We start from the raw sequence: 24,638 nt of genomic DNA on the forward strand, positions 1-24,638 counted from the left end.
ACAGGCTCCAGGCTCTGAGCTGTCAGCGCCGAGCCCGACACAGGGCTAGAACTCACGAACCGCGAGATCATGACCTGAGCTGAAGTCGGATGCCCAACCTACTGAGCCACCCAGGCACCCCATGATTTTTATACTTAAAAAGTGTTAATTGACGTGTTGCGTGTTTGAATATTAAAAGTTTGGACGTTTAGAAATGCGTGCATCCCCGCACATATTAAATGGGTTTCGGTGTGCGAATGCAATATGAAACCAAACACTTTGAACTATCCCTCCACGCCACCGCCACCCCCCCTGCAAGAGAAAAGGAAACTGGAAGGCGGCAGCCCTGAGGCTGGACAAGAGGAGGATGTTAAATGACCTTGACAGAGTCGGGAGCTACTGAGAAGTTCGAGTGTTCTTGCCGTCAGGATGGCTTCCCTTCCATGTGACCAAGGGGCCCCAGTGGGACCCAGGCCTGGTTGGGGGGGGGGGGAACGTGAGAGATGGCACACTTAGAGAGGAAGATCAGAAAGTGTGTTGTCCTCAAATTTGGGGGGACAAGAAAGGAGACAAGTTAGGGGGCAAATTCCAGATCTCTTTGTTCTATGGATACTGCTCAAAGGACCTAGGTAGGAGCCGCCTCGGCTTCAGAGACCCGTCGGTGAGACCCAACTCCCTGCAATAATGGTTGGCAGCCGTGATGAGCACCAGTTCTGCCCCCGGCGCTCACCGGTGCCACTGACTGGTGATCCACTTTGAGGTTTCCCAGCCCCGAGGAAGGGGTTGGGTGTGTGGATGCCCCCGAACAGTGCAGGAGAGTCTCTGAGCTGGTTTTCCTCCTCGTTAGTCTCCTCCTGTCATCTCTGTCCCAGATGCATCTATCCCTAGGGGTTGGGGCCATGTGCATCCCTGGACCCCAGATACCAAACCCTACTTTTTGCCAGTTACATAGGAGCTTCAGGTTGGAACCAGGAACCGGAAATCCCAGTGTGAAGGCAGAGAGGGAACTGGCAGCAGAGAAAGGCTGTGGTGAGACTAGGAGACAGCGGTTGCTTTGTGCCCCGTCTCCCAAATGAGGAGCCTCTGTCCTCCTGGCAGTGTAGGGTGCCAGGCTTGGGGATGCTGGCTGGCATTGCTTGAGAGCTGAGAACGGAAATATCCCGTGACTGCCATTGGTGTCCAGACGGTGCAAGAGAATGATTTACAGAGATGGAGAGAGGCCATTTGGCTGGCCCCAAATTTGATCTACTTTTCCTTCTCGTAAATCCAGCATTCACATAAATCTTTGTAGTCCTCTATCCCACCCATGCTGGGTTCCTCTTTTTCTCCCCCCTCTTATCCTTCATGAAAATAAATAAATCACCGGCAGTCATCCTCTGCCCATGGCCCAGCCCATGCAGCTCAGGAGCTGGGTCACCAAGAGGACCCTGTCTCACCATGACCCTGCCTTCTTCCACCCATAGCAAGAAGGCTTTGTAAATGCCATTGTTACTGCTGGACGTGGGCACACAGCAGCCTACTCCTTCATTACTGGGTAGCTTCCCTGAGAAGGCAGCCAGAGCAGAAGAGGAGCGCACATGAGATCAGAGGCGGCAAAGTCAGCGATGGGCTGGACCGCCCACCTTCCTTCCGGTCTGAGTCTGCACCACCAGCTCAGCATCCTTGTGGGGCCTCCTCCCTCTGCCATCAGGCCACATTCTCGCCTTTCCTGGCCTTCTCCTCTGCCCTTTCACACTGTTTAACCTCTGTGCCCACTGTTCCCTTGGGGACATACCTAGTGACCGATTCATCTGGTAAGTTAATCCAGCAGGTGCGCTGCACAGGAAAGCATCCTGGGCTCCAGATTCAAGCTATGGCTTCTTGGCATGGTCTTTGGCGAGTCACTTCCCCATTCTAGACCTCAGTTTCCTGACCTGTCACGTGGGAAAGCTACACTGGGTCAATTCCAACATTTCTGTCAATAGTAGAATCGTTTACTCAAACACGTTTTTGGTGAAAGCTCCGAATTTTGAAAAGAATGAAAGGTGGTATTGGTTGAAGTTGGAGTGGATTTGACCTCTGGCTGAGAGACCGCGGCTAGAGGCACTGCCACTGAACTCTGGGGGTCGAGAGGGGCTGAGGTCCTGTTTAACTGTACGCCTCTGTCATCTCAGACGTGTGAATGTGGACTGACTCCCAGACAGGGCTGGGCCTCAGTTTCTCCCAACTCTAGAAAGGAGCAGGTGGAAGCTGGTGATGTTTAGGGCCCTTCTGGTGCCGAGTCCATCATCAGTAATGTGTGCTAATGACTGATGAGGTCTGATGGGCCCCCTAGATATGAGGCTTGCATATTCATGTTCCCACAGCGCTGTCAGCCGAGGCAGCCCTGTGGATTTCAGTTAACGGGCATTGCGGTGGCCGGAGAAAGACCTCGCTGGGGCCGCGGGGGAGGGGGTGGGGGGGCTTTTGGTGGTACCATGGTCTACGGGGGAGCGCAGTCTGCCTAAATCACCAAAAAGGCCACATGCTTGGCAGAGAAATGCAAACCCATCTCATGCCAGTCTGGATTTCACTAATCTGAACATAGTGTGCATACTTCACCCTCCCCCGCCTCATTGCCTCATGTTGTGTCCCATGAGGTTACTAAACCGTGTTGGCTGAAGGAAGTGGGTGTTGTTTGGCCCCATTTGCCTTCTGAGCTTGTGGGGAAGTTGAGGAAGCCCAAAGAAATGTGTGCGCACACCTGCCCAGGCCGTGTCTCCTGCAGGAAGGGGCCCTCTCCTTCATTGGTCATGCTCCTCTGGCCTAACATGGCTGCATCCCCGTGGCAGTGCCCTGTCCACGATCCCTCGATGTGCTCAGCGTCTTCCACATCAATCTCACGGTGCCCTTCTTGTGCTGGAGCCACCACACTCCTACCTGACACCCCTCCTGGCCATTGCTTGCCCATTTATCTTCCTGGGCCCTGGGGCAGGTCTGATGCCTCCCGCTCTTCCTGGGTTCTCCCTCCCCACAGGGGCTACATCGTGGCATTTTAGTGGCCACTGGATGCCCACCTCCCCATCCCGCTCTGGGACTTGGAGGGACTTCACCCCATTCTGGTCCTGAGTGGACCCGGAGGCTGCTTCCTGTTCACTGCCTTCCCCATAGCTGCAGCCCCACTCACTCTCCAGTGCCACCTTCACCTTCCTACTAGGAGGACACAGGCGCCTTCTAGAAGCCAACACATTCATGTTTCTCTGCAAATACGTACTCCTTCACCATCTAAACTCAAGAAGTAGAAAGAACAAGGAGACTTTATTATGTTGCCTGCCTGATTTCTGGTAGGCTCTGGGCAAAGGCTAATTTGTAGAGTTCAAGCAATGGGGCAGTGGTTTTCCCACTGTTTCTTTTAGCTGTGGGACCATTTCTTGAAGGAAGCCTTAGGGGAAGAGACCTTTGTCAGATTTTCCACCTCCACAGCTCCCTCCCTCTGCCGTTCACACCAACCTTGGGGGGAGTGTAAGGCTCTGAGATGAACATGAATTGAAATCACTGGCCGGTGGATGGGAGACAGGGTCAGAAAGTTGGTTTCTGTTTCATGAGAGATGACATGATTTGTTGTGAACCCGCAGTCTTTATTATGGGCACGTTTATTCCCATGAGGGGAACAGACAGGCCCTGGTCCTCCGGTTGCTGAAAAGCATGTCGTGCATTGTTTCCAGGCCCTGAAGGATCCCACCCTGGCTGCCCGGAAGGATTTCCAGAGGGAGGCTGAGTTGCTCACCAACCTGCAGCACGAGCACATTGTCAAATTCTATGGTGTGTGTGGCGACGGTGACCCGCTCATCATGGTCTTTGAGTACATGAAGCACGGAGACCTCAACAAGTTCCTCAGGTAAGCAAGGACTGCGGTCCCCACCCCTAGTCCCCCCACCCAGCTCTGCTAAACCCCTGTACTTCACCTGGAGTCAGAAGTTACCCCCACTTAAGTCTGGGGATTAGAAATGAGGTGTAGCTGTTCAATCTTCCATACCATCTCCTGAGGAGCAAACTTCAGACCTTCGTCACTGATTTCTGGTGGGTAACATTGAGGGGGCCGTGACAAGGGAGTATTTTCTTCCTGATCACAAAGTAGACTGGCCACAAGAGAAGGCTCTGGAATGAGTCTGAGGAGGGAGCCCCTACCAGCCTCTAACTCTCAGCTTAGAGACTCTAGAACCGCCCTTTCTCCTGATTCTCTGAATAGCTTTCTCACTTTGTGCCTTACATTTCTTAGTGCCGCAAAGTAGAGCTAATTACACCCCTCCTGGGAAACTTTGTGGTGGAGACTTTTTTCATGATGAATAAGAAGACCCAAGGTTACAAGCTCATCAGGAGGCCATGATGGTTGAAAAAGAACAGCAGATTTTTCTTGGATAAATTTATAACCGTGCTATCCAGTACCTTGGCTACATATGGATATTTGAATTTAAATTTACACTACTTAAATAGAATTCAAAAATTCATTTCCTTGGTCGCACTAGCCACATTTCAAGTACTCAGTAGTCACATGTGGCCAGTGGCTACCATGTTAGACAGTGTAGTATATGATATTTTTATGAACAAAAAGTTCAATGGGATGGCACTATTCTAGAAAGATCGGATTTGTGGTAAGAGGGTTTCCCCAAACCTGGATCTAGATCATCTGGATTTTGAGGTCCTCTTGAGGGAACTGGTAAGAGAATGGAACCCCAGCCAGGAGTTCTGGATGGGGTTGCAGGGGTTGGAAGTTCTGGTGGGGGGCAGACTCTATCTTCCCCAGGGAGGACAGCTTCTCACCACTAGAGCAGAGTTAACACTCTTCAGCTTCCTACATCTGCCACTTCCAAGTAGTGCCCAGATGTGGAGGGGGCAGCCATGTGTGAGGATCTGTGGAATTCAGGGTCCCAGGAAGCAGGTTTGAACAACCAGGCCCTAGACACTTAGGGTGTAGTCTTAGCCACCTTTGAACTCCATTGAATGCCATGGCCCATAGTGACATTTTCAGAATTCGAATGTAAGTCATAGAACACTGTGGCTACTCACCAAAAACTGATGAGCATGTCCTTGAAGTGAGACATTCCTTGGGCGCTGTGGTTTTAAGGGGGAATGGAAAGGGCCCGTAGCAGATAATGAACTTTTCTTATGAGCTGGATTTCCAAAAAATGGCCCCCGAGGAGTGGAAAGTATCTGTAGGGTGTTTGGAACCTCCTGAACTTGGATTTTTACAGCGAAATTTATTCCTCTCTTGGAGATCTCAGCCCTTATCATAAGACAGACCCGGGTTCGCATCCTGAATTTGTCACATCTTACCCATGTAACGTAGAGCAAGTTCTTAAACCTTAATTCTCTTTCCTAGGAAACAAGACTGTTAATAACTGCTTCAGATGTTTGCTGTTATGAGTACTGAATGATTATATTTGTATACTACTTGGATGAGTTTTCCATGTAGCTGGGTTTTCAGTCTGTGAGAGCTACTATTAAATTATTACAATTACCATTTTATCAGAACTGTGAACCAGTCACTAACACAGGCAGTGCTGTTGCTCGATATTGAGGATCTTTAGGCTGTGCTCGCACCCCCTGGAATGGTCAGAGGGACATGCTCCATTTTCCACCGAGCCCTCACCACAGATTCAGCGGTGCCTTTAGCCCCATGTGCCACACACAGGGCTACAGAGAGCTCCTGGTGCCTCTGTGTGCCACTGTCATTCCCAATATAAGGGAGGAGGGAGAAAAAGAGGCTAGAAGGCAGTTGGTGGCTCTTAGGGGCAGGCTGCAGTGTCCTCTCCTGGTAGACAAGATTGCAGGCTTGCTGGCTGATGCCCCTTCTTTGTGAGCTGATGCCGTAGCTCTCTTTTGGAGGGGTGAAGTAGGCAGATCCCACAGGAGACAGTAAAATGAATGTGTTCATATTTAATGACTCCTTTCAGTGGAAATTGGAGAAGCAGTAAAACAGGCTGAGGCCTCTCTGTATACCAGGGCTCCTTGGTCCACAACTTCATAAATAAGGGCTCTGGGTATGGTTACGGCTCATTGGGCTTTCTGGAAAAAAGAGTGAATACTGAAAGTGACCGATATGACAAGGCAAGGCATTAGGATAACAAATCCGGGCCTTAATTTGGGATGGAGGGGCAACCGAGTCTTCAGAGGCCTTGGCTTCAGGGTCATAGGGTCTCTCCAACCGGCTCTGCCACCAACAAAAGTTACCCAGTCCTAGGCAGCATGGTGGTCAGGGTAGGAATGTGGACTCAAGACCCCTGCTAATCAACAGTGTGGACTGCCCACTGGCAGCATCAGCACCGTGAACTTGTGGGAAATGCAAATACTCAAGCTCCACCTAGCCAATCAGAATCATAGGGGGAGAAGCCCAGGATTCTGTTCAGTTGGCCCTCTGGATGATGCTCCCTGAAGTTTAAAGCTCTCCAGAGCCACACGCCGCCTGGTTTCAGTCCGCCTCCTGATTACCCATAAGGCCACTGCAGCACTACTGTGACTTTGGCCAGGTGATCTGATCATTTTGTGCCTCAGTTTCTTTATCTCAAAATTGGAGTGGGAGGATTAAGTAAATTAATAGATGTAGGGTCCTTAAAGCAGTGCTTGGAACAGTAAGGGCTCTGTAAGAGTTAGCTATTGTTGTTTTGTTTTGTTTTTTTTTTTTTTAACGATTCTGTAGTAGATATCTAGAACCCAGGAAACTCCTGAATAGCGTTAAGATGTTTAAAAGAGTAGATGTATTTCCTGACCCATTAGAGTATGTCTGCATCATCTTAGCTGGGAACCTGGTTGTACTCATATCCACACTCACATGATGTAATATTGGGTAGATAAGACTAGGCAATAAGTAGGCTAGGAGAGATTTTATCCATGTCTGTGGCGTATTCCAGAGATCACGGCATCCAGAAGACTACTCCCCTTGATCTCCTGAATTCTCCTGTCCCCTGTCTTCTCTCCCACCCTTCACAGGGCCCATGGGCCAGATGCTATGATCCTTGTGGACGGGCAGCCACGCCAGGCGAAAGGCGAGCTGGGTCTCTCCCAAATGCTCCACATCGCCAGTCAGATTGCCTCAGGCATGGTGTACCTGGCCTCCCAGCACTTTGTGCACCGGGACCTGGCCACCAGGAATTGCCTGGTTGGAGCCAATCTGCTGGTGAAGATCGGGGACTTCGGCATGTCCAGAGATGTCTACAGCACCGATTACTACAGGGTAAGGTGGCTTTTCCAGCTGCAGGACTCAGCAGCAGAACTAGCACCTCGCTCACATGTCTTTGTCATTGTCCATTAACCCTGTCACTCGAGAGAACACACATGCGCACCCGTGCCCAGACATACACGCAATGGTCATCCTTTGGCCACTTCTGCTTCTTGACATACCTGTGTATTATTCTCTCGATAGCTCACGCCTCCCTTCCCTTTGGACATTTAGCTCAAATATATTCTTCCGTTGCAATGACATATGCATCGTGTTCTTACTTGCATCAATACTCATTCTTCATGCAAACGGACCCATACGTATATGTGTATGCCCAAATGCACACATATTCAAGCTCAACTTGGTACTACATTTTAACATCTTCCACCTCAGTCCCTGATCCAGCCTTACCCACAACACATTTTATTCTCTGAAATTATCTGGTGACTGGGTAGGCTTATCTTGCCTTCAAAGGCAGATCTTAATGAGAAGTCAGAACCCAAAGTAAAGTAGCAAAAATCGTTAATGAGGTGCTGAGCACGATCACCCCAATGATTTAGGAAAGAGGAAGCAAGAAAGCATGTTATTGTTGCCAACTTTTGAGAGAGATGCAGGTTGGCTTTAACAAAAGCTTTCTGATTGTGAGAGGAGATATCACGTTCAATTTTACTTCTATACGTTAATAGGTGTCTTATTTTTCTCCCAGAATTATTTTCTCCCTTAGTCTTTGGAAATCCCCTTCTAATGGATTTGAGTGGTTTTGACAGTGTTTTTATTGCCAGGGAAAGGACAAGTGGGCATGAGTGTCATTGACCCTGAAAGAGGGAAACATGGGTGCAGCCTGAGATGCAGAGATCGGGTAATTTCTGAAAAACGATCGGAAGGCACATGCCTCATGAGATACGTAAATTTTACTTCAGGGACATCGAATGGGTGAAGAGTTTGGATAGGTGGCATAAGAGAAGGGTGGGACAAACTTCTGGAGGTCAAGAGGCATGGCAGCCATTGTGGGGAATCAATGTAGGGAATGAACGATCATATTATGAGTGGAAGAGCTCAGATATGATTGTCCTGTCAGCCTAGGCATGATGGACGAGGAGGTGGGGAGTTTGGGGGTGGCATATACAGATCAGTTCTATCTGGATGCTCCTGGTGGCTTTGCCTAAACAACATTGCCCAAGACATTAAAACTGATCACTCGAGACACTTCATTTTAGCCAGGGCCTGAAGAAAAATGAAATATTTAAGAAATGCCCTTTGTGGTTAGAAGTGATTTGTTCATGGTACAACCAAAGGATGGCAGATGATATACCATCAGGAGAGAATATGAGGCAAAGAAGACCAAAGGGCTTCTGGGAAGGTAGTATATCTGAGCAAGCTGGGCCATATCTTGAGCCACCTGCCCTATCCAACATCCCCAGATATGGAGAAGGGAGTATAACGTAGCAGTAGCCACAGATGGATGGCCAGGGCAGACCTGCCAGGAAATACCAAAGCGGAGACTTTCTTTAGCATCTAGACTAATTTTTTCACTCATTTCCAAGAGAGACATTGGTATCATTACTAAGGGCCATGAGCCATAGATTTCTTGAGTCTGGCTGGAGTTGGCACCATTTAATTGCTTTGCGTTCTGTGTAATGGGGTTTGCTGGCCTGTCTGGCTGAGCTCGGATTTATGTTGGTGTTGATAAAAGCAAGGGAAGGATCATCGTTTTTCTGTGTGAGGCAGATGTGTGATTATGCCAATCTGTTCTCAGCTGGCTTTACCATGGTCTTGGGAAATAATATCTGACCAGAATGTGTGCAGACTCAGCTTTCAAGCTCACTTCAAGGAGTGCACTTACTATTTCTTGATTCTGATTCAGAAGAGTAAAGAAAAAAAAATCACCTCTATCAGTCACCAAATGACACGGCTTTCCTCTTGCTTTAACAACTAAGAACTGATGCTCTTTACTCCTGGGAGAGCAACAAGGGGCAGATCCATCTCCTTCCTGTGGGCGCCAGGGCTGATTGGAATTTGAGGAAGGGAGAGTGAGGTGGAAAACGTCCACTCTCCAGGTATCTGGAATTGCTTTTTTCAGGAGTTCTAAGCCAGGCATAAGCTGAGGCCAGCTGGCTTGAAAATGTATGTCTTTGGTCCCAAGGAGTATGAAATAAAAAAGAGAGTTATGGTAGTAAAAACAGTGCACCGCGGGAAAACTGCGCATCCCACTGATGGTGGTAGATATTATACTCTCCATATTCCGAGAGCAGCCTGTATCGTATCTTCATGTTCAGTTGCTCACGATGTCCTAACCTATGCACAGCTCCCCCGCCCTCACTTTCTGTAAAACAAAAGGCAGAAGTAGATTTCCCAGAGGTCACATCAGTAATGAACTTTGAAGTCTTGTTATCCATGTTGGAAGATACGAGGGTGACAAAGGTATTCTGCATTGGGACCTAATGTTACCTAATGCCACCATTAGCAGCCATGGGACCCCAACACACTTCCCCTAAACTCTCTTTAATTTTCTTATTTTAAAAATGAGGACAAACATAGTCTCTTGCAGAGTTATTTTGGTGTTAAGCAAGTTAATTTGTGTAAAGAGCCTGGAATACACTACTTAATGGATAAACCATAGCTTATATTATCTTCCTTAGTCCCCCTTCATACCCAAGGCAGGAGAGCCACAGGGGTAATCTGGTTTCCAGATGTAATTGTCAGGTCAGACAGGAGGGCCTCCTGACCACTGGAAAATAAACTGGGATCATGCAGCTGCCCCAGAGGAATAAGGTCTTTAAGTTGACCACCTCTGGAAAATGTCCTTCCCAGGGTTTCAACTTTGATAGAAATACTGGATCATCAGTACTTGCCTGTTCCTCTGGTTAGTGTTTATATGGTCCTCATAATCTGAGAGTGAAGTCCATGTTCAGGTGATTTACAAAACATTTCTTTTTGTTTGGTATACCAGCTGAGACTCTGGGGGGAATGCAGTGATTTATTATATAGCAAGAACACTGAAGGATTCTCTCAGCAAGCCGACATCCAGGACAAATTGGCACCTCTCTGCTACTGTAGGTTACGGAAATCTGTTGAGCCTAGGAGTTTGCTGGTTTCTTGTGCCTAATTCAGTTAAATGCAGATGATTCGAGCTTGTGTGTGTGTGTGTGTGTGTGTGTGTGTGTGTGTGTGTGTGTGTATACACAGGTGCACACTCACATATACAAGTGTTCGTCTGCCCAGCGCAGATTCCATGATGTGTACACAAGAACAAAGAGAGATGGAGACAAGTTCCTCCTTACATTCTTTTTAAAACTTTTTAATTTCTTAAAACAAGAAGCACCATCTGGCTCATGTATGAGTGATACGCAAACGGTTTACAAAGGTGAGCTGCCTGATTTCCTATTACATATTTAGAAAGAGAAAACACACATGTCTGCACCAGAGTGCCAGGACCATTTGTTCTGTCTTCTTAAGACTCTGCCCAGTGACAGATACCTTTCCCTCCTGTGGATCACTCACTCTACACTTCTGAGATGTCTTTTAAACTGGCTTGGACAGGGGTGGGGTTTTGGTGCCATCATACCTTTCTCAGGACATCAGACAACAGTAAGGAGTCAGCGGTCGAATCTGGAATTAAAGAAAGTTTTGAGAGTCCCGAAGAGGAGGAATCTGGGATTCCAGAATAGAAATGTTTGCAGATATTTTTATTTTGGGGGGGAGGCGATATGCTGAAATATGGGAAAAACAGGATCCGAGGGCCCAGTGCTCTGATCCTCCTTACCCAGAGGACCAGGAGAGTGCCTTCCTGTTCACCTGGCTGTCCTTTGTGCCTAGTGCAGTGCCTAGCACTTATAGATGCCCAATAAAAATAGGAATGAATGGATGAAGTCAGAATGGGGCTTCAGAGTTAGGCAAAAAGTAGATTAGGCCAGACCAAGAGTAGTCTGACTGGCAAACAGATGCCCATCTAGGAGAGTTTAGTCTTTGCAGATGTTGTAGGGAATCCATTATCTAAGCATGTGGAATAAGTACCTGGGAACAAAATCCAAGGTCAGAGTCAAGGATGACCCCAAGTCAGAGTTGAGTCTTGGTAGGGGGTGGAGCCAAGTGTCCAGGAGATATGAGGGGAAGTATGCCAAAATGTCGGCAGAGACACATAAGGGGGACAGAAGGCATGTCTGGCATTTGATAACAAGGCACTGGGTTCTGAGTTGGCGATTCCAGATCAGGGTGCCTGGGAACCCCTGGGAGGATGTCAACAGTACCCATTTGGATGTGGGAATAATCTAGAATAAACTGATTTGACTGGTAGAATATTTGATTTCATGGATGCCATGGTGCCCCCATGGCCAGTGATGAAAAGTATAGGCTCTTGGCCCACATTACCTGGTTTGCATCCCAGCTCCTATAATTCCAGGCTGGATAACCTTGGGCAAGGTATTTAACCTTTCAGCGTCCCCAACTGTAAAATGGGGCTACTAGTCCATATCATATGCATTTACTGTAAGGATTAAGACTTAATGAATATAAAGCTCTTGAGATAATAAATGCTAAATAAATATTAATTAGTGTTACTATTATTGGAGCTAAAATACAATGTCTTCCTAATCCCAAAATGGGCATTTTGAATAAGGCTTACCCAAGTGTATTCGTTAAGCTAGGCCACCTGCTATAGCGAATAGATGCAAATGTATATATATTGGTTCCCACACAAATAGAAGCCTATTTGTAGGTCATATACCAGTATGAGCAGGTGAACTTGTTGGAGAAGTAGCCCTCCTTTGTGCAGTTGTTCAGGCTGCTGGAGCTCTACCCTCTTCTTTGTGTGGTGTCCTTGGTCACCGTAGGCATCCATCCCCATTCCACAGCTGGAAGGGGGAAATGGACATGAAAGAATGCATGTGGTTAATGGGTCTGATCTGGAAAAGGGACCTGTCTCTTACGGCAAGAACCCAGTCACATGCATGGTCTCACTGTTTTTAAGGGAGGCTGAGAAATGGAGTGTAACTGTGTTCTCAGGTAGAAGAGAAGAAAATGTGTGGTAGTGAGCAGCTGGCAATCTCTGCCACGTTATGGGTGAAGCAAAACTCCTTTCTCTTCCAACATTCCATTCTAATGGCATCTCATTCCATGTCTGATGATGTATCAGGAAGGTTAAGATAAGATAGACTTACTTTCTACTGCTATTGCCATCCTGAAGATGGAGAGATTATCCTGCAGTGCCTCTTTTATCCTCTGCTTGCAAAGTCTGGGTGTCACGTGACATTTGTAAACAATGGGGGAGCTTGGCCCCACCTGCCATCTTGGTGCTTCCATTCATTGCCCCTGGAAAGCAAAAAAAAAAGGCATACCAACAAGAAAACACTTTCAGTTGACTAGGTGGGGAAAGGGGGAATGTTCTAAATCAAAGGGAGTCCAAGTGAATTGAAAAGAAAATACATTCTCAAAGTTTTGTTGACTAATTAATTCATTTTTTGTATTACGTGGAGAGAGGCCCTTAGATGGAAGCCAAATAGCTGGAAGTGTGTGGAGGAGGAGCCAGAGCTGTGAAAGAACTTGTAATTTACTTTTACCCTTAAAAACTAGTGATGGTGATTTAAGCCAGCTGACTTGCAGGATTACATAGAGACATCAATACCCCTTGCTCTTTGTTGGGGTTTTGGGAGGCTCACCCAGTATCTGGCACACCTCTTCCCTGCTCAGATGCTGAGTTCTGAGCCCTTTGAGACACAGAATCCAGACAGATGGAGATTATAATGTGCACTTGTATCATGATAAAATAGTTGCAGATGGTGGCCTCGCTGGGCAACAACAATGAGCTTCCTCGTACTGAATTCCCAGTCTAGACTTTCTGTCCAATCATGGCAGCCTGGGAATATTTCAGGCTTTGCTCTACTAGGGCAGAACTCTTGTGGCTCATTTCTGTTCTCTGTAGATAGACAGATGCCCATCAGAAGGGGGAAAGGATGTGGCCTGCATGCTGGCCCCCACCAATCAGAGAAGTTATTCCTCCCAAGGGGTGGGATGCAGGCTGGAGAGCATTCCAGTTGTTACTCCAGTAGGTGTCCCCCTAGTTGGAAATCTGAAACAGCGCTAAAAGGATGGGTCTTTTCACAACTCTGTTCATCCCCACCTAGGCAAGTGGCTGCCAACTGCCCTGAGTCTTAAGATCTTTCCTCCAAGGCCAAGAATACTGTGTCCTGACACCTGCTTAACTGCCTGGAAGAGGATTAGTAGCTGGGAATACTGCTCCTTGAGGGACGCAGACCCATTTTGGAGAGGGTTCAGGCAGACTTGTCTCTGGGCTTTCGGCCATTAGGTTTTCCTTAGTAGGCCCAGGCACCATGGTAGGAAAATTGATTCTATCAGAAGATGAGCATCGCATCCAGGCGGCCCAGTGGCCAGAGCCCAGTTACGGGGTCTGATTGTTCCCTTGCTGTTTGTTGAATATCCTAATAATTTGTTACCCATATTCCTATTTATCTGGAGGAGAACTCTGCTGGGGCAGGGAGAGGGGGAGTCTATATTCCATTCCTAAGGAAAGTGATGGTGCCATTTCTTTTTTTTTTAATTATTTTTTTAACGTTTTTAACATTTATTCATCTTTGAGAGACAGAGAGAGAGAGACAGAGCATGAGTGGGGAAGGGGTGGAGAGAGGGAGACACAGAATCTGAAGCAAGCTCCAGGCTCTGAGCCATCAGAACAGAGCCCAACATGGGGCTTGAACTCACGAACTGTGAGATCATGACCTGAGCCAAAGTCAGACGCTCAACCAACTGAGCCACCCAGGTGCCCCCCATTTCCTTTTTTTATAGATATATTTTTATTTGGAGTAATTTTAGATTGACAGAAAAGTTGCAAAGATCATAAAGAGAGTTCCCATATGTACTTCACCCAGTTTTTCCTCCTGTTGTCCATGATACATGGCCAACATTTGTTAAAACTAAAAAAATTAACATCGATGCAAATTGTTAATGAAACTAAACTTTGAGTTTTATCAATTTTCCCACTAATATCCTTTTTAATGTCCAAGGACCCACTCCAGAATACTGCACTGCACTTAGCCACATTGTTCCTTAAACCAGTAGGACTTTTTGGTTGAAGTGGAGGTGAAGGGATCCACTACCTATTGTAGACTGTCTTCTTTGGATCTCTTTGCCCCAGGGCAATCCTTAATTCACCTTTCAGAGGCCCCAGAACTCCAGAGTTCCCTGTGTTCTGGAAGAGGGGTAGGTGGGCTATAAGAAGTTCTTGAGGAACTCAACTTTATGAGCAACTTGTAATTCCAGACTCTTACAGGAATCTTTTGCAACTGTGCAATCATTGGTCACTGTCTTTAGAGAGCATGCTGATAGGACTAGAGTTCACTAGCTTAGATTAGGAGGCTAAGGGAAGGCTTGGGACTCCTCATGTTCACAGCCCCTAAACTATGTGTATGTTCTTTTCTTTTGCCTTGGGAGAGGGTGCCCCATTCTAGCAGAGAGACATGGTTATAAGCAGACATCTGGGCATGCTCAGAGCTTTAGTTGGCCAGAACATCTGCTGTAGACATGGTGCCATGTTATACACATCTTGAGTGAATTCTGAATACAACTTTAATGCTAAGTCCCATTAAGCTGCACAAAGCTACAGAAGGAATGAACACGGAGGAAGGTGTGGAGGATAGATGTATGCTGATTATAGGTATTATGACCTTGTTTCCTTGATTAAAGCCAATGGATTTGCACAGTAATTATACAAAAAATATCAGACATTTTGGAATCCAAGTTCGTTGAGGGACAGGACTGCTATTTAGGATATCTTGGTCTCAATGACAGCTCTACGTCCAGTTAGAGGCTTTACTTTCATCTGTAAGTTCTGGGGTTTGGATCCTGGTTTTATGGTCTCTTTTAGGTTTTACTTTCTATGGGACTAAGTTCTAGTGGTAATGATAACTGAGCCCGAGGCTTGGTTTCTTTAGAAAAGAAGGGAGACAGGGCTGAAGATACAAGAATAAAGCTGACGTCCTCTTAAGCACTCTCTGTTATTGCTTTGCCCTGGACCACAGCTGTTCAATATCACAGCCACCTTTTCCCCTTCCTGATAAAACAAGGGAACAACCTCCAGCCTTGAAATAGCTTCTCCCCATAATACCTGGATCTAGTTTAGTGATTGAAATTTGCTTTCTTTTCTTCCTCTTCTTCAGCTCTTTGGGATATTTAAGGTAATTGGACAAAAATCAGCCTGATGGGCATAAGAATTGTTGGAAAGACTTTCTTGATGTTTTATCAGTGATGGGAATTACTTGGATTCTTTTGTCCATCTCAGCACTTCCAAACCTTCAACTTTCCTAGACTGTGTTATTCCTATTCCAACACAGTGGTAGTGCTGTGGACATCTACCTGCAATGAGAGCATTCCACAAAATTCAGAAGTGAATATAGGGTGGGGCCTGGTGTTTTGAGGCATGGAACACTCCAGCAATCTGGTATGAAGATGATTTGGAGAGGACATGATGACCAGGAAGTTGAGGTACAATTGATGGGACTCCAGCAACAAAGTGAAGAAGTTATTTTGGGCATCTCCCCACAGGGGTTTAGGAATGCTAGTGCTGGGGAGTGTTCTTCCATCTTTGCTTATGGGGTCCCATGACTAATGTGGTGACTAGAAGGCAGGAAGATTTAGTCCCTGCTGTGACCACAGACATGGGATAAATATGTTTCTGGCCATTGACCTGAATTTATCATATGCAATGTAGGTACTTCCTGTCTGTCTTTGTCATTGTCTTGAGGTTTCTCACCTCTTCACAGGGGACTGGCCACATCAATAGCATTGTTTTCTGTCACCTCATGGGAACTCATGGTTTGGACTTTGGTGGGTATTCTTCCGTTTCATCTTTAGATGCATTGATGCCTTCACTGATCCTTTTCCTGGATAGGGCTTAAAGGGCTGGGTTCTGGTTCAGCCCCTCACTTACTTTGGTGATACTGACTTTAGGTCAGTACTCTTGCTTCTCAACTTACAAGGTTGGATTCGTTGCATAGTTTTCCAACACATTTTTTATAGCAGTAAATCTTTTCTTCAGATGGACCCTTATAAGATAGAGAGACAGAGAGACAGAGAGAAGGTAGATAGGGGGAGAGAGAGAGATAGAAAAGTGCTTTAGTTGAAGTAGAAGAACATGGGGCCATGGCATTCTTCTATCTCTTACCTACACTCAGTCATGGAGCTCTTGCAGTACTTTGTGGAGGGACTTCCATGCCCTGCAGGGCTAAGCACTGGGATCCCCAGTTAAGATTTAGGGCAGATCTATGTGTTCCAGCCACACGTAATAGTGATGATGAGAACAAGACTGGTAGCAGCAGGGAATCAGTGAATGAATAGCTGGCTTTGAATATCACCTGATTTTCCTGCCTTTCTGCGGCTCATCAGTTGACCATGTAAACCCTCGCACTCAAACCAGCTGAAAGAGAAATGCTCATTTTACACATGCTGATTGTGGGGGTTTGTGCTTGCACACCAGCCTCTTACTGTTCTGCCTGGAAAGGAAGAAGGTCTTCTGAGAACTTGCAGGGAAGAAGTAAGCTGCCAGGGATTATTAGCCTCCATTTTATGGAAGAGCCTTAGAAAGGGTTGGCGATATTTTGAAGACCCCGAGATTTCTCAACAGCAAAGTCAGTGTGAGAGCCTTAGGCCTTATGATGAAGAATCCACTTTGTACGTCTGCTGAACTTTGTCCATGCTGGTTCATTTCCCCTCGTGCCAAATCCTCTAGCCATTGAGAAAGTCCACATGTTGGGAACAGAATTCAATTCAATTCCCTGACTATGTGCAAGGATGAATAGAATGCAGTCTGTGTTCCCAAGGAAATTAAATTTTTTGCAGGGAATATAAAACAAGATGAAAATTTGTAACTCCCCAACAGGCCAGAGGGAGGAAAACTCATACAAAGGGGTTACCATTACCAATTTCAAAGGCCCATTTAATCAGAGGGATGATGTGGATCTTAAGGGGTTGATGGGTGGTCAGTGGGCTGAATTTTAGGAGGGCACTCCCGTCGGGGGGTGGGGGGGGAGTTAGCATGAGCAAAGACATGGAGGTAGCTTGGAGGCTGCCACACCAGGAGGGTGACCTAGAACAGTGTGTCACTCAGCGGGCCGAAAGTGCAGACGCGTGGAAGGAAATGTTTGTAAAGGAAGGACGGGGCCACTGCGGCAGGCCTTGGAAGTCCAGCTGTTCTGGTGTGGGTGCCAGTGGACTGTCGTGGAAAGTTGCATCATCTGTTTTAGTGTAAATGAGGCTGCATGTGGGGACAGGTCATCGGGCAGTGGCGTGGAGGGTGGGCTGCAGGGAACCAGGACCACCAAGGCATAGTGCCATCTGTGGCAATAGTCCAAGCAAGAAGCAATGAGGCCTCGTGCTCTGGTAGTAGCAGTGGAGTATGGAAGAGAAGCCATCGGAATCAGTGGGGCCTGGAAGGTCAACTGAAGGCCAAGGCCTGGGTACCCAGAGTCTCTTGCAGTTTTCATCATCACCTTGAAAAAAGAATAACAGTAAAATCGAGGGTCAGGATGGATGTTACACAAATGCACAGGCCACCTACCCTGTTTGTATCCCTAGAGTGTTAGAAACAGATGAACAAATGCCAAATCATTCCATTTTAAAGAAACATGAAGCTGGAAGGAGCCTTAAATGTCATTTGTTTCACCCCTGTGGCCCCAAGCTGAATAGCATCAAAACCACCCCGGACAGATGGTTTACTCACTCTATTGTGGTGCATCTCCTGGGATTCTACAGGTGCCCCCTTATTCTTTCCAGATGTGGTGAAGGAAAGCCATTATCAGTGAGAGATTTATCTTTTTCTTTCTAATTTGTAATACCCTTTAGAAGTAGGACATCCTCAATTACGTCTAGCTGCTGTAAGGTAAGTCTGTTTCATCTTATGTTTTCAGTAGAAATAAACATGGTTTATATTATAAAACAGACATTACAACACCAGTACAATGCTAAGAAGCTCATTGAAACCAGTATAGCCTCTTCATAGATTATTGGTTGTATTTTATTCATTGGGTGTATCTTGACTGGTGAGGACTCAGTGGAATATACGTATCTCCTTCCCTTGCCCTGCCAAAAAATAATGTCCTTTTTCTGAGAGCAGTTCCCAGTGGTCTCTTTTAGACTTGGTCTCATCTCCCTGTAATTTTGAAATCTGGTTGTTATCCTCTGTCCATAATGGTGATGCAAGGTATGGGATGGATTCTGTCATAGTCAGCCTTACCTCCACAGGGACAGATACTGGGAGAAAAAAAAAAGACAGGGAGATGACTCATCAGAAAATCCTGAGAACTTGAGACACGTTTACACTGGAGTTCATCCTGAAGAAACCAGAAACAGAGGCAGGGTCAAGAGGCTCCTGAATCAGATGTGGTCTCATTTCATTCTTCTCTGCTCACATGGAGGACAGGATAGCAGAACCTCTGTCAACTGACACCTCTGTGTATCTGAACAGGCCCTGTTTGGGTTACCAAAGTGTAAAAGACCTTTCTTTTTTTCTGAGGCAAACTGAATACAGAACATATAAAGATACATAAATTTCCATACAAATATCTTCTTTACCAGCTGTAATTAAGATATTTGCATGTAAAGAGAACAGTGTGTTCCCTTGACTTCCTCCTGTAGGGAATTGTTTGTCTCCTAGTCCTCAAAACCCAAGACTTTGTGCTCTATCTAAACTGGAGGGGGTGCTCTATCTAAACTGGAGGGGGAGAGAAGCTTGGGTGGGAGGAGGAAGAAGAGACAGAGGACCGGGTCAGTACAGCATCTGAAATTCAAAATTTTGAACGTGAGTTTTAGTCCTAGTTGGTTTTGTTTTCAGGTTTAGCCTAGCTAATCCCACAGGACAAAGTTGAGGTAGGGGTGAGAGAAGACCTGAGAGAAAGTGGGCAGAACACCCATTAATTCTGGAGTCAAGTAGATAGATATTCCTTTGAATTCTGAGCTTCTGCTTATGAGCTATGTGACCTTAGGAAAATTTCATAAATTCTCTAAGCCTTAGATCCTCATCTGAAACAGAGAGATAAATAGATAGAGAAAGAGGGGGGTGGGGAGGGGGAAACAATTTCTTCTTTGGTGCAGATTAAATAAGATAATGTATGCAAATTGCCTGATACCTGTTAGGCACTCAATAGATGGTAATTATTATTCTATGTAAGTGAATAAGGTAGAAATTATATATAAGAAATTTTAAATAATTTTAAATTACAAGGCAAGGTATTTCCTATCGTGGGTTTGGGTGCTGGGTACTAAAATTGGAAGGGAAAAGAGCCTCGAGACAACTCGGGCAAATACAAAGCAAAACCACTTATTCCTCTGGGACTGGTGTAGACACTGAGTTGGTCTGTCGGAAGCCCAGGAGGAAAGAGAAAGCATCTCCTTGTTCAAAGATAGAGCTTCCCATTGTAGCATTGGTGGCTCCAATTAGGAGCTAACTTCTGCTAAATATACACCATGAATTCTATGGTAGATGAAGGTCTTCAGAATCAGAGCTCATTCTCCAGGCATCCTAAATGTGTGCCATCCCTTGTTGCCCCAAAGGAAGATTTTGGGGTCAGGAGCACTAGAGCCTTGGGGATACAAACAATATCTGTATAGAGAGATATAGGTAAGATATAGATGTAGATATTAGATAGACGTATATAGGCAATAACTATAGATATATATAAAAGGCTGGTTTAACTAGGCCTCCCTCCTTTCTCTCTCTTGTCATATGCAGCATGATGGTCACTGCACGTTATTGTGCATAACATGAGATGATGGATATACAAGAGTGTTGAACTGTTGGCCTGGGTACTGTTGGTTTTATGACCCCTGTCATCACCACCCTTAACCACCATGACCACCAGTATAGTCCGCTAAGAAAACGATCATGTACACTCTGGAAAAAATGAGTCAAGTTCATCAATGTCCTCAAGTTGATTGGCAAGGGTGGTCAGCATGCCATGTGTCCCACTCTGCCAATCACCATGACAACCTTGGCTACCGTTTCTTTGTTGAGTCGTGCTCTTTCACCTCTACAGCCAGGATTGACCTTTGATTTGTGGCCCAGTTTGTTCTTGAAGTTGATCTTTTTCTTACCCATTGGGGAAACCCCCAGCTTCCTGGTCTTTGTATTTATTTATTTGTTCATGCCCTTGAGTTATTTGGGCATCTGCATGGCCTGTAGTTTCCTAGAAAGCAAAGGAACCTATTCTGTTTTTATGAGAATGCTTGAAGAAAGTGCTTAATTAAAAAATATATAATCCCATGTCAAATGTTTGTAATGGGTAAGGAATAATGGCCTAAGCATTTAATCCATTTTAAATGGTTCCTTGTAAGTCCCCACTTGCCATACACCAATAATCATTATGTGGGGACTCTGGGTAGATATATTGGGATCTGATTCCCCACCAAAGGCCCAAACATCTGCTTATCAGTGAAGAAGCCTGAGGGGATGTCTCACAATAATTAAAACGCCCATGAGACTTCAGTTAGCACCCGAAGGACAACTTATTAATGCACACAGGGGGCCAGATTATTCAAAGGCTATATGATCAAAGCATTCACTCCCAATAAGCCAGTCTGTGTGGGAAGACTGATCATATTGAGAAGGTTGCTTAAAGAAGAAGTCAAAGCAAGAAAGTCAGATGCATCAAACTATTAGAAGCGTCCAGCTAAGGGAGACTGATATACCCATATCCATTTGATAACAGAGACCTTCCAGGAAGTTCAGAAGTACTCCAAGTCTTCTGCCGAAGTCCACGTCTCTCCCCTGACAGAAGCCAGGAAGGGATGAACACTGCCACCATCCAATTCCGTGTCATTCCCTTCCCAGGTCTCTATGACCGGCCAGTCCCCCTTCTGAAAGACATATTCTTTCTTCATTTGCATCAATCAGGGTACAATTGAGCTATGAAGGCCTGGAAACCACTCAGGCTCTTACAGATGACCTGGGCATATATTCTTGTTTTCAGCCATTTTTTGCTGATCTTAAAGAGACCAGCTTGTATTCTTCATTTCTAAATGGAGAGGAGTCACTTTACTGTCAGAACTGCTAATGCTTTCCATGTTGCTAGCTGTCCTTTATACCTAAAACATGACTTGTTGCTTGCAAATCAAATTGCCTTGATGCCAACAATTGTGGGCTGCAGGGATGGCAAGTAGATCTCAGGTAACAGTTCTTTTTTTTTTTTTTAAGTTTATTTATTTTGAAAGAAAGAGTGTGTATGTAAGCAGGGGAGGGGCAGAGAAAGGGAGAGAGAGAGAGAATCCCAAGCAGGCTTTGCATTGTCAGCAATGCAGAGCCTGATGCAGGCCTTGAACTCACAAACTGTGAGATCATGACCCAAGCCAAAATTAAGAGTCAGATGCTTAACCCACTGAACCACCCAGGTGCCCCGAAGGTACCAGTTCTCCTAGACTGAAAGTGGTTCCTCAGCATAGAATGATAAGAGGAAGTTGGCGGTTGCATCCAGAATCAGTGAAAAAGCATGTGGGATTAATTGGTGATGTCTACCATGGGTAGAGGGAAGGGAATTAGTGGTACCTGTGTCATATTGTCCCAGTTATGGTATATCCCATCCCAATCAGTGCTCTCAATTCAAGGATTCTACTGCATCCTTTTAGTCATGCTCAAACCTTAGCTTCTCAGAGTTGAAGAGATCTAATAAGGTGTCGATGTGAGTTTATTGAATATATCTATCTGTGTTGAAGGATCATTTACAGAGGGAGGATTTTGGCAGATGGGCCTGAATTATTGGGGCTAATTTAGGTTTATATGCCCAAGTTCACAGAGATGACCCTAGTATCCCAACATTTTAAATTATCTTCTGCTTGCTTTTTTTCACTCTTCACTTAAATGTTTTTGTTGTTGTTGCTGGCTTTTTTTTTTTTTTTGATCTTATGTATAGCAAATGTGGCTTCTTCTTGTTAGATTTGGTTCCGTATTCCACTCTACCAAGGTTTCTTTGTGGTCTAGATATAGCTTTTCCTCCCAGCTCTGTGCCACCTGCAACTATTATCACTGTACAATGTACCAGAAATTAAGTGTATTTTTAATTTTTTTGTTGGAATGTACAATAGCTCAAGGCTTGGATTTGCTGCTGGAGTCTTGCTCCCAAGCAGATGTTGACCCAATTATCAGCATTCTTTGAATATAGTTATTCTATGGTTATGATTCCTGCCATTTGGACTCTTCTTCTCCACATACTGACCTCTTTGTTCAAAAGTATTTCATGAGAGTCCTTGATAAATGCCTGGGTAAAATTTATGTAAGCAATCTATGCTGGTAAACTTGTGAAATCCTGGCTAGAAATAAACTTGGAGGTCATCTTGTCAAACCCACTTACTTAACAGATGGGGACATTGAACCCCAGAGAGGGAGCAGGTGTCTCTCAAGTTCATGCATCTATTTAGTGGTAGAGTTGAGGCAAGAATATTGGTCCCCCATCTCAGATCCACTGCTTCTCTCTGATCATCACTGAAGTACTTGGAAGTCAATTGAGCCAGTATTGTTATTCCTACCAGTGAACTGAGGCTCAGAGAGATTAATTAGTATTATTCAGATTACACACAAAAATAAGGCAGGGCAGATTGGGTTCAGTGCGCTGATTCATAGGTAAGGCTTTTTAAGGAATGCAAGGTCATTTTTGAAAGGAAGTTTTCAATAGTGTACCAGTACAGTAGGGTCTCTATGAGGTCAGGTAGGCTTTAGAGTTAGAACTGTGAACCTATAATAAGTCAGCTCCATCATTTTTTTTTTCTAGTTGGGCTTTGTGGCAAAGATATTTAAGGAAGAGGAGGCAACAAGCAAGGAGACCCTAATTCAGAGAGTTTGGGATCTCCAGTTTGGTAGTAAAACCAGCACCAGTAAAGTGATTTGGGCCAAACATAGTCCCAAAAATGTAACACAAATTCAGTGAAACTTAAGGGTAGGGAAGAAATGCCCGGAGCAGAGGACATGGTCATCAGAGGTGAGGAATGCTGCCCTAATACCTCAAATATGTTGTAGGAAGTGATTTTTTTTACATTTTTATTATGAAAATGTATTCTCGAGAACATCTGTCAGCACATACTTGTTCACAGTAGTTTTGATTTCTGAAAGGGCAACACCCATGCCTTATTCTCCAGTCACAAAACTCCATATCTGATATACAGTAGGCTTTCTGCAAATGTCTGCTCAGTGAAATAAACAAGGAGGCAGGTGTACCTCTTGGTGAATGACTGACCTGGGATGGTGCTCCAGGGCGCCGCAGTTTGGGACAATCAGAAATCACAAAACCAGTTTTCATCCCATTCAGAGATCATCTGGGGAATTGTTTTCCATCATTTTGGCCTGGTAAATGGGCTCTGCAGCATGTTCCCTTACCTCCGGATGTGGCAGGGCCAGAAAACTCTAGGTTGGTGAAGCACCATGCCCCAAGGCAGTTACCTGTACCATGTGGAAATGGAACAGACCACCCAGTAAGATGGTGGGTTCTTCATTTCTGGGGAATTTTCCAGGAAATGGAGATGACCACATTTTAGACATGTTATAGAGACACCTGCATTGAACATGAGGTTGCAGTAGGTGACCTCAAAGTTTTGCTTTTGCCCCAGTTCTGAGATCCTGAGTCAACCCTATAATAGAAAGTGCTTAGATGGGTATAAAGCAGAAAAGTAAAGAGCCATTATTATGCATGCACGAGGAAGTGTGTCAAGTATATATTTCTGTGACGCTATGAAATTTTCACCCTCTCCATATCTACAAATTCGCGTCTGTGTTCTTTCTCGCCTCCCTCACACCTCACCACGTGTCACCTGCCCTCTCTAGCCCACTGCTCTCTGGGACTGTGTCTGTCCCACTCTGAAACCTTGAAGACTTCCTCCCTTCTTTGTACTCCAAAATCCATGGTCTATCTCTTCTACATTAAATAAAAATCTTCATTTGACCTTTCTGCCCCTTCCAACTGGCATGTGTCTCCTCGACTACTGAAATAGGTTGCTTTTATCTTCTGTCTTAATTTTTGGGCTTCTGATCTCAGCACTTCATTGACTGTAAGTTTTGGGGGTCACTAATTATCTCATCTTGGCAAAATTCAAATGCCTTTCCTCTAAAAATTCTAATCCTTTTTGGAACTGTTGAATGACATTTATTAATAGCTGCCCCATTCTTTTCTCCACCCTCCATTCCCTGACCACTTAACATTCTTGTCCAGTGCCTTCGTGATGCCTGGCTCCACAATTTCTTCCCTATCCCAGCCATTCTTTACCTCATCTATTGGTTTTTCTTTTTGCTCTCCTTTAAAGTTCTGGCGCTGCTATTTTAGACATCTACTTTGGGAAACCTCACACACACACACACACACACACACACACACATGCTTATAATGCCTTTTTGCTTTTAGGCAGAAGCTGGTTGAATTTACATTTTTAGCCTCCACCTCTTCTCTCTTTGATTGCTTAAGCTGTTAACCTCCCCTGGAGAATTCACTGGTGATTGAAACTTGGC

The 24,638-nt window shown here is 45.4% G+C and overlaps 1 protein-coding gene across 2 annotated transcripts in view; it reads left to right on the forward strand.

Annotated features, from left to right (window-relative positions):
* Positions 1-24,638, forward strand: part of NTRK3 (neurotrophic receptor tyrosine kinase 3) — a 398,764-nt gene that overhangs the window by 324,955 nt on the left and 49,171 nt on the right. For both annotated transcript variants that reach the window (XM_043554722.1, XM_043554724.1), the window contains 2 exons: positions 3,663-3,835; positions 6,925-7,168. In XM_043554722.1, coding sequence (XP_043410657.1) covers positions 3,663-3,835; positions 6,925-7,168 — 417 coding nt within the window. The remainder of the gene's footprint in view (positions 1-3,662; positions 3,836-6,924; positions 7,169-24,638) is intronic.

The sequence above is a fragment of the Prionailurus bengalensis genome, chromosome B3 (assembly GCF_016509475.1).
Source record: "Prionailurus bengalensis isolate Pbe53 chromosome B3, Fcat_Pben_1.1_paternal_pri, whole genome shotgun sequence".
NCBI lineage: Eukaryota > Metazoa > Chordata > Mammalia > Carnivora > Felidae > Prionailurus > Prionailurus bengalensis.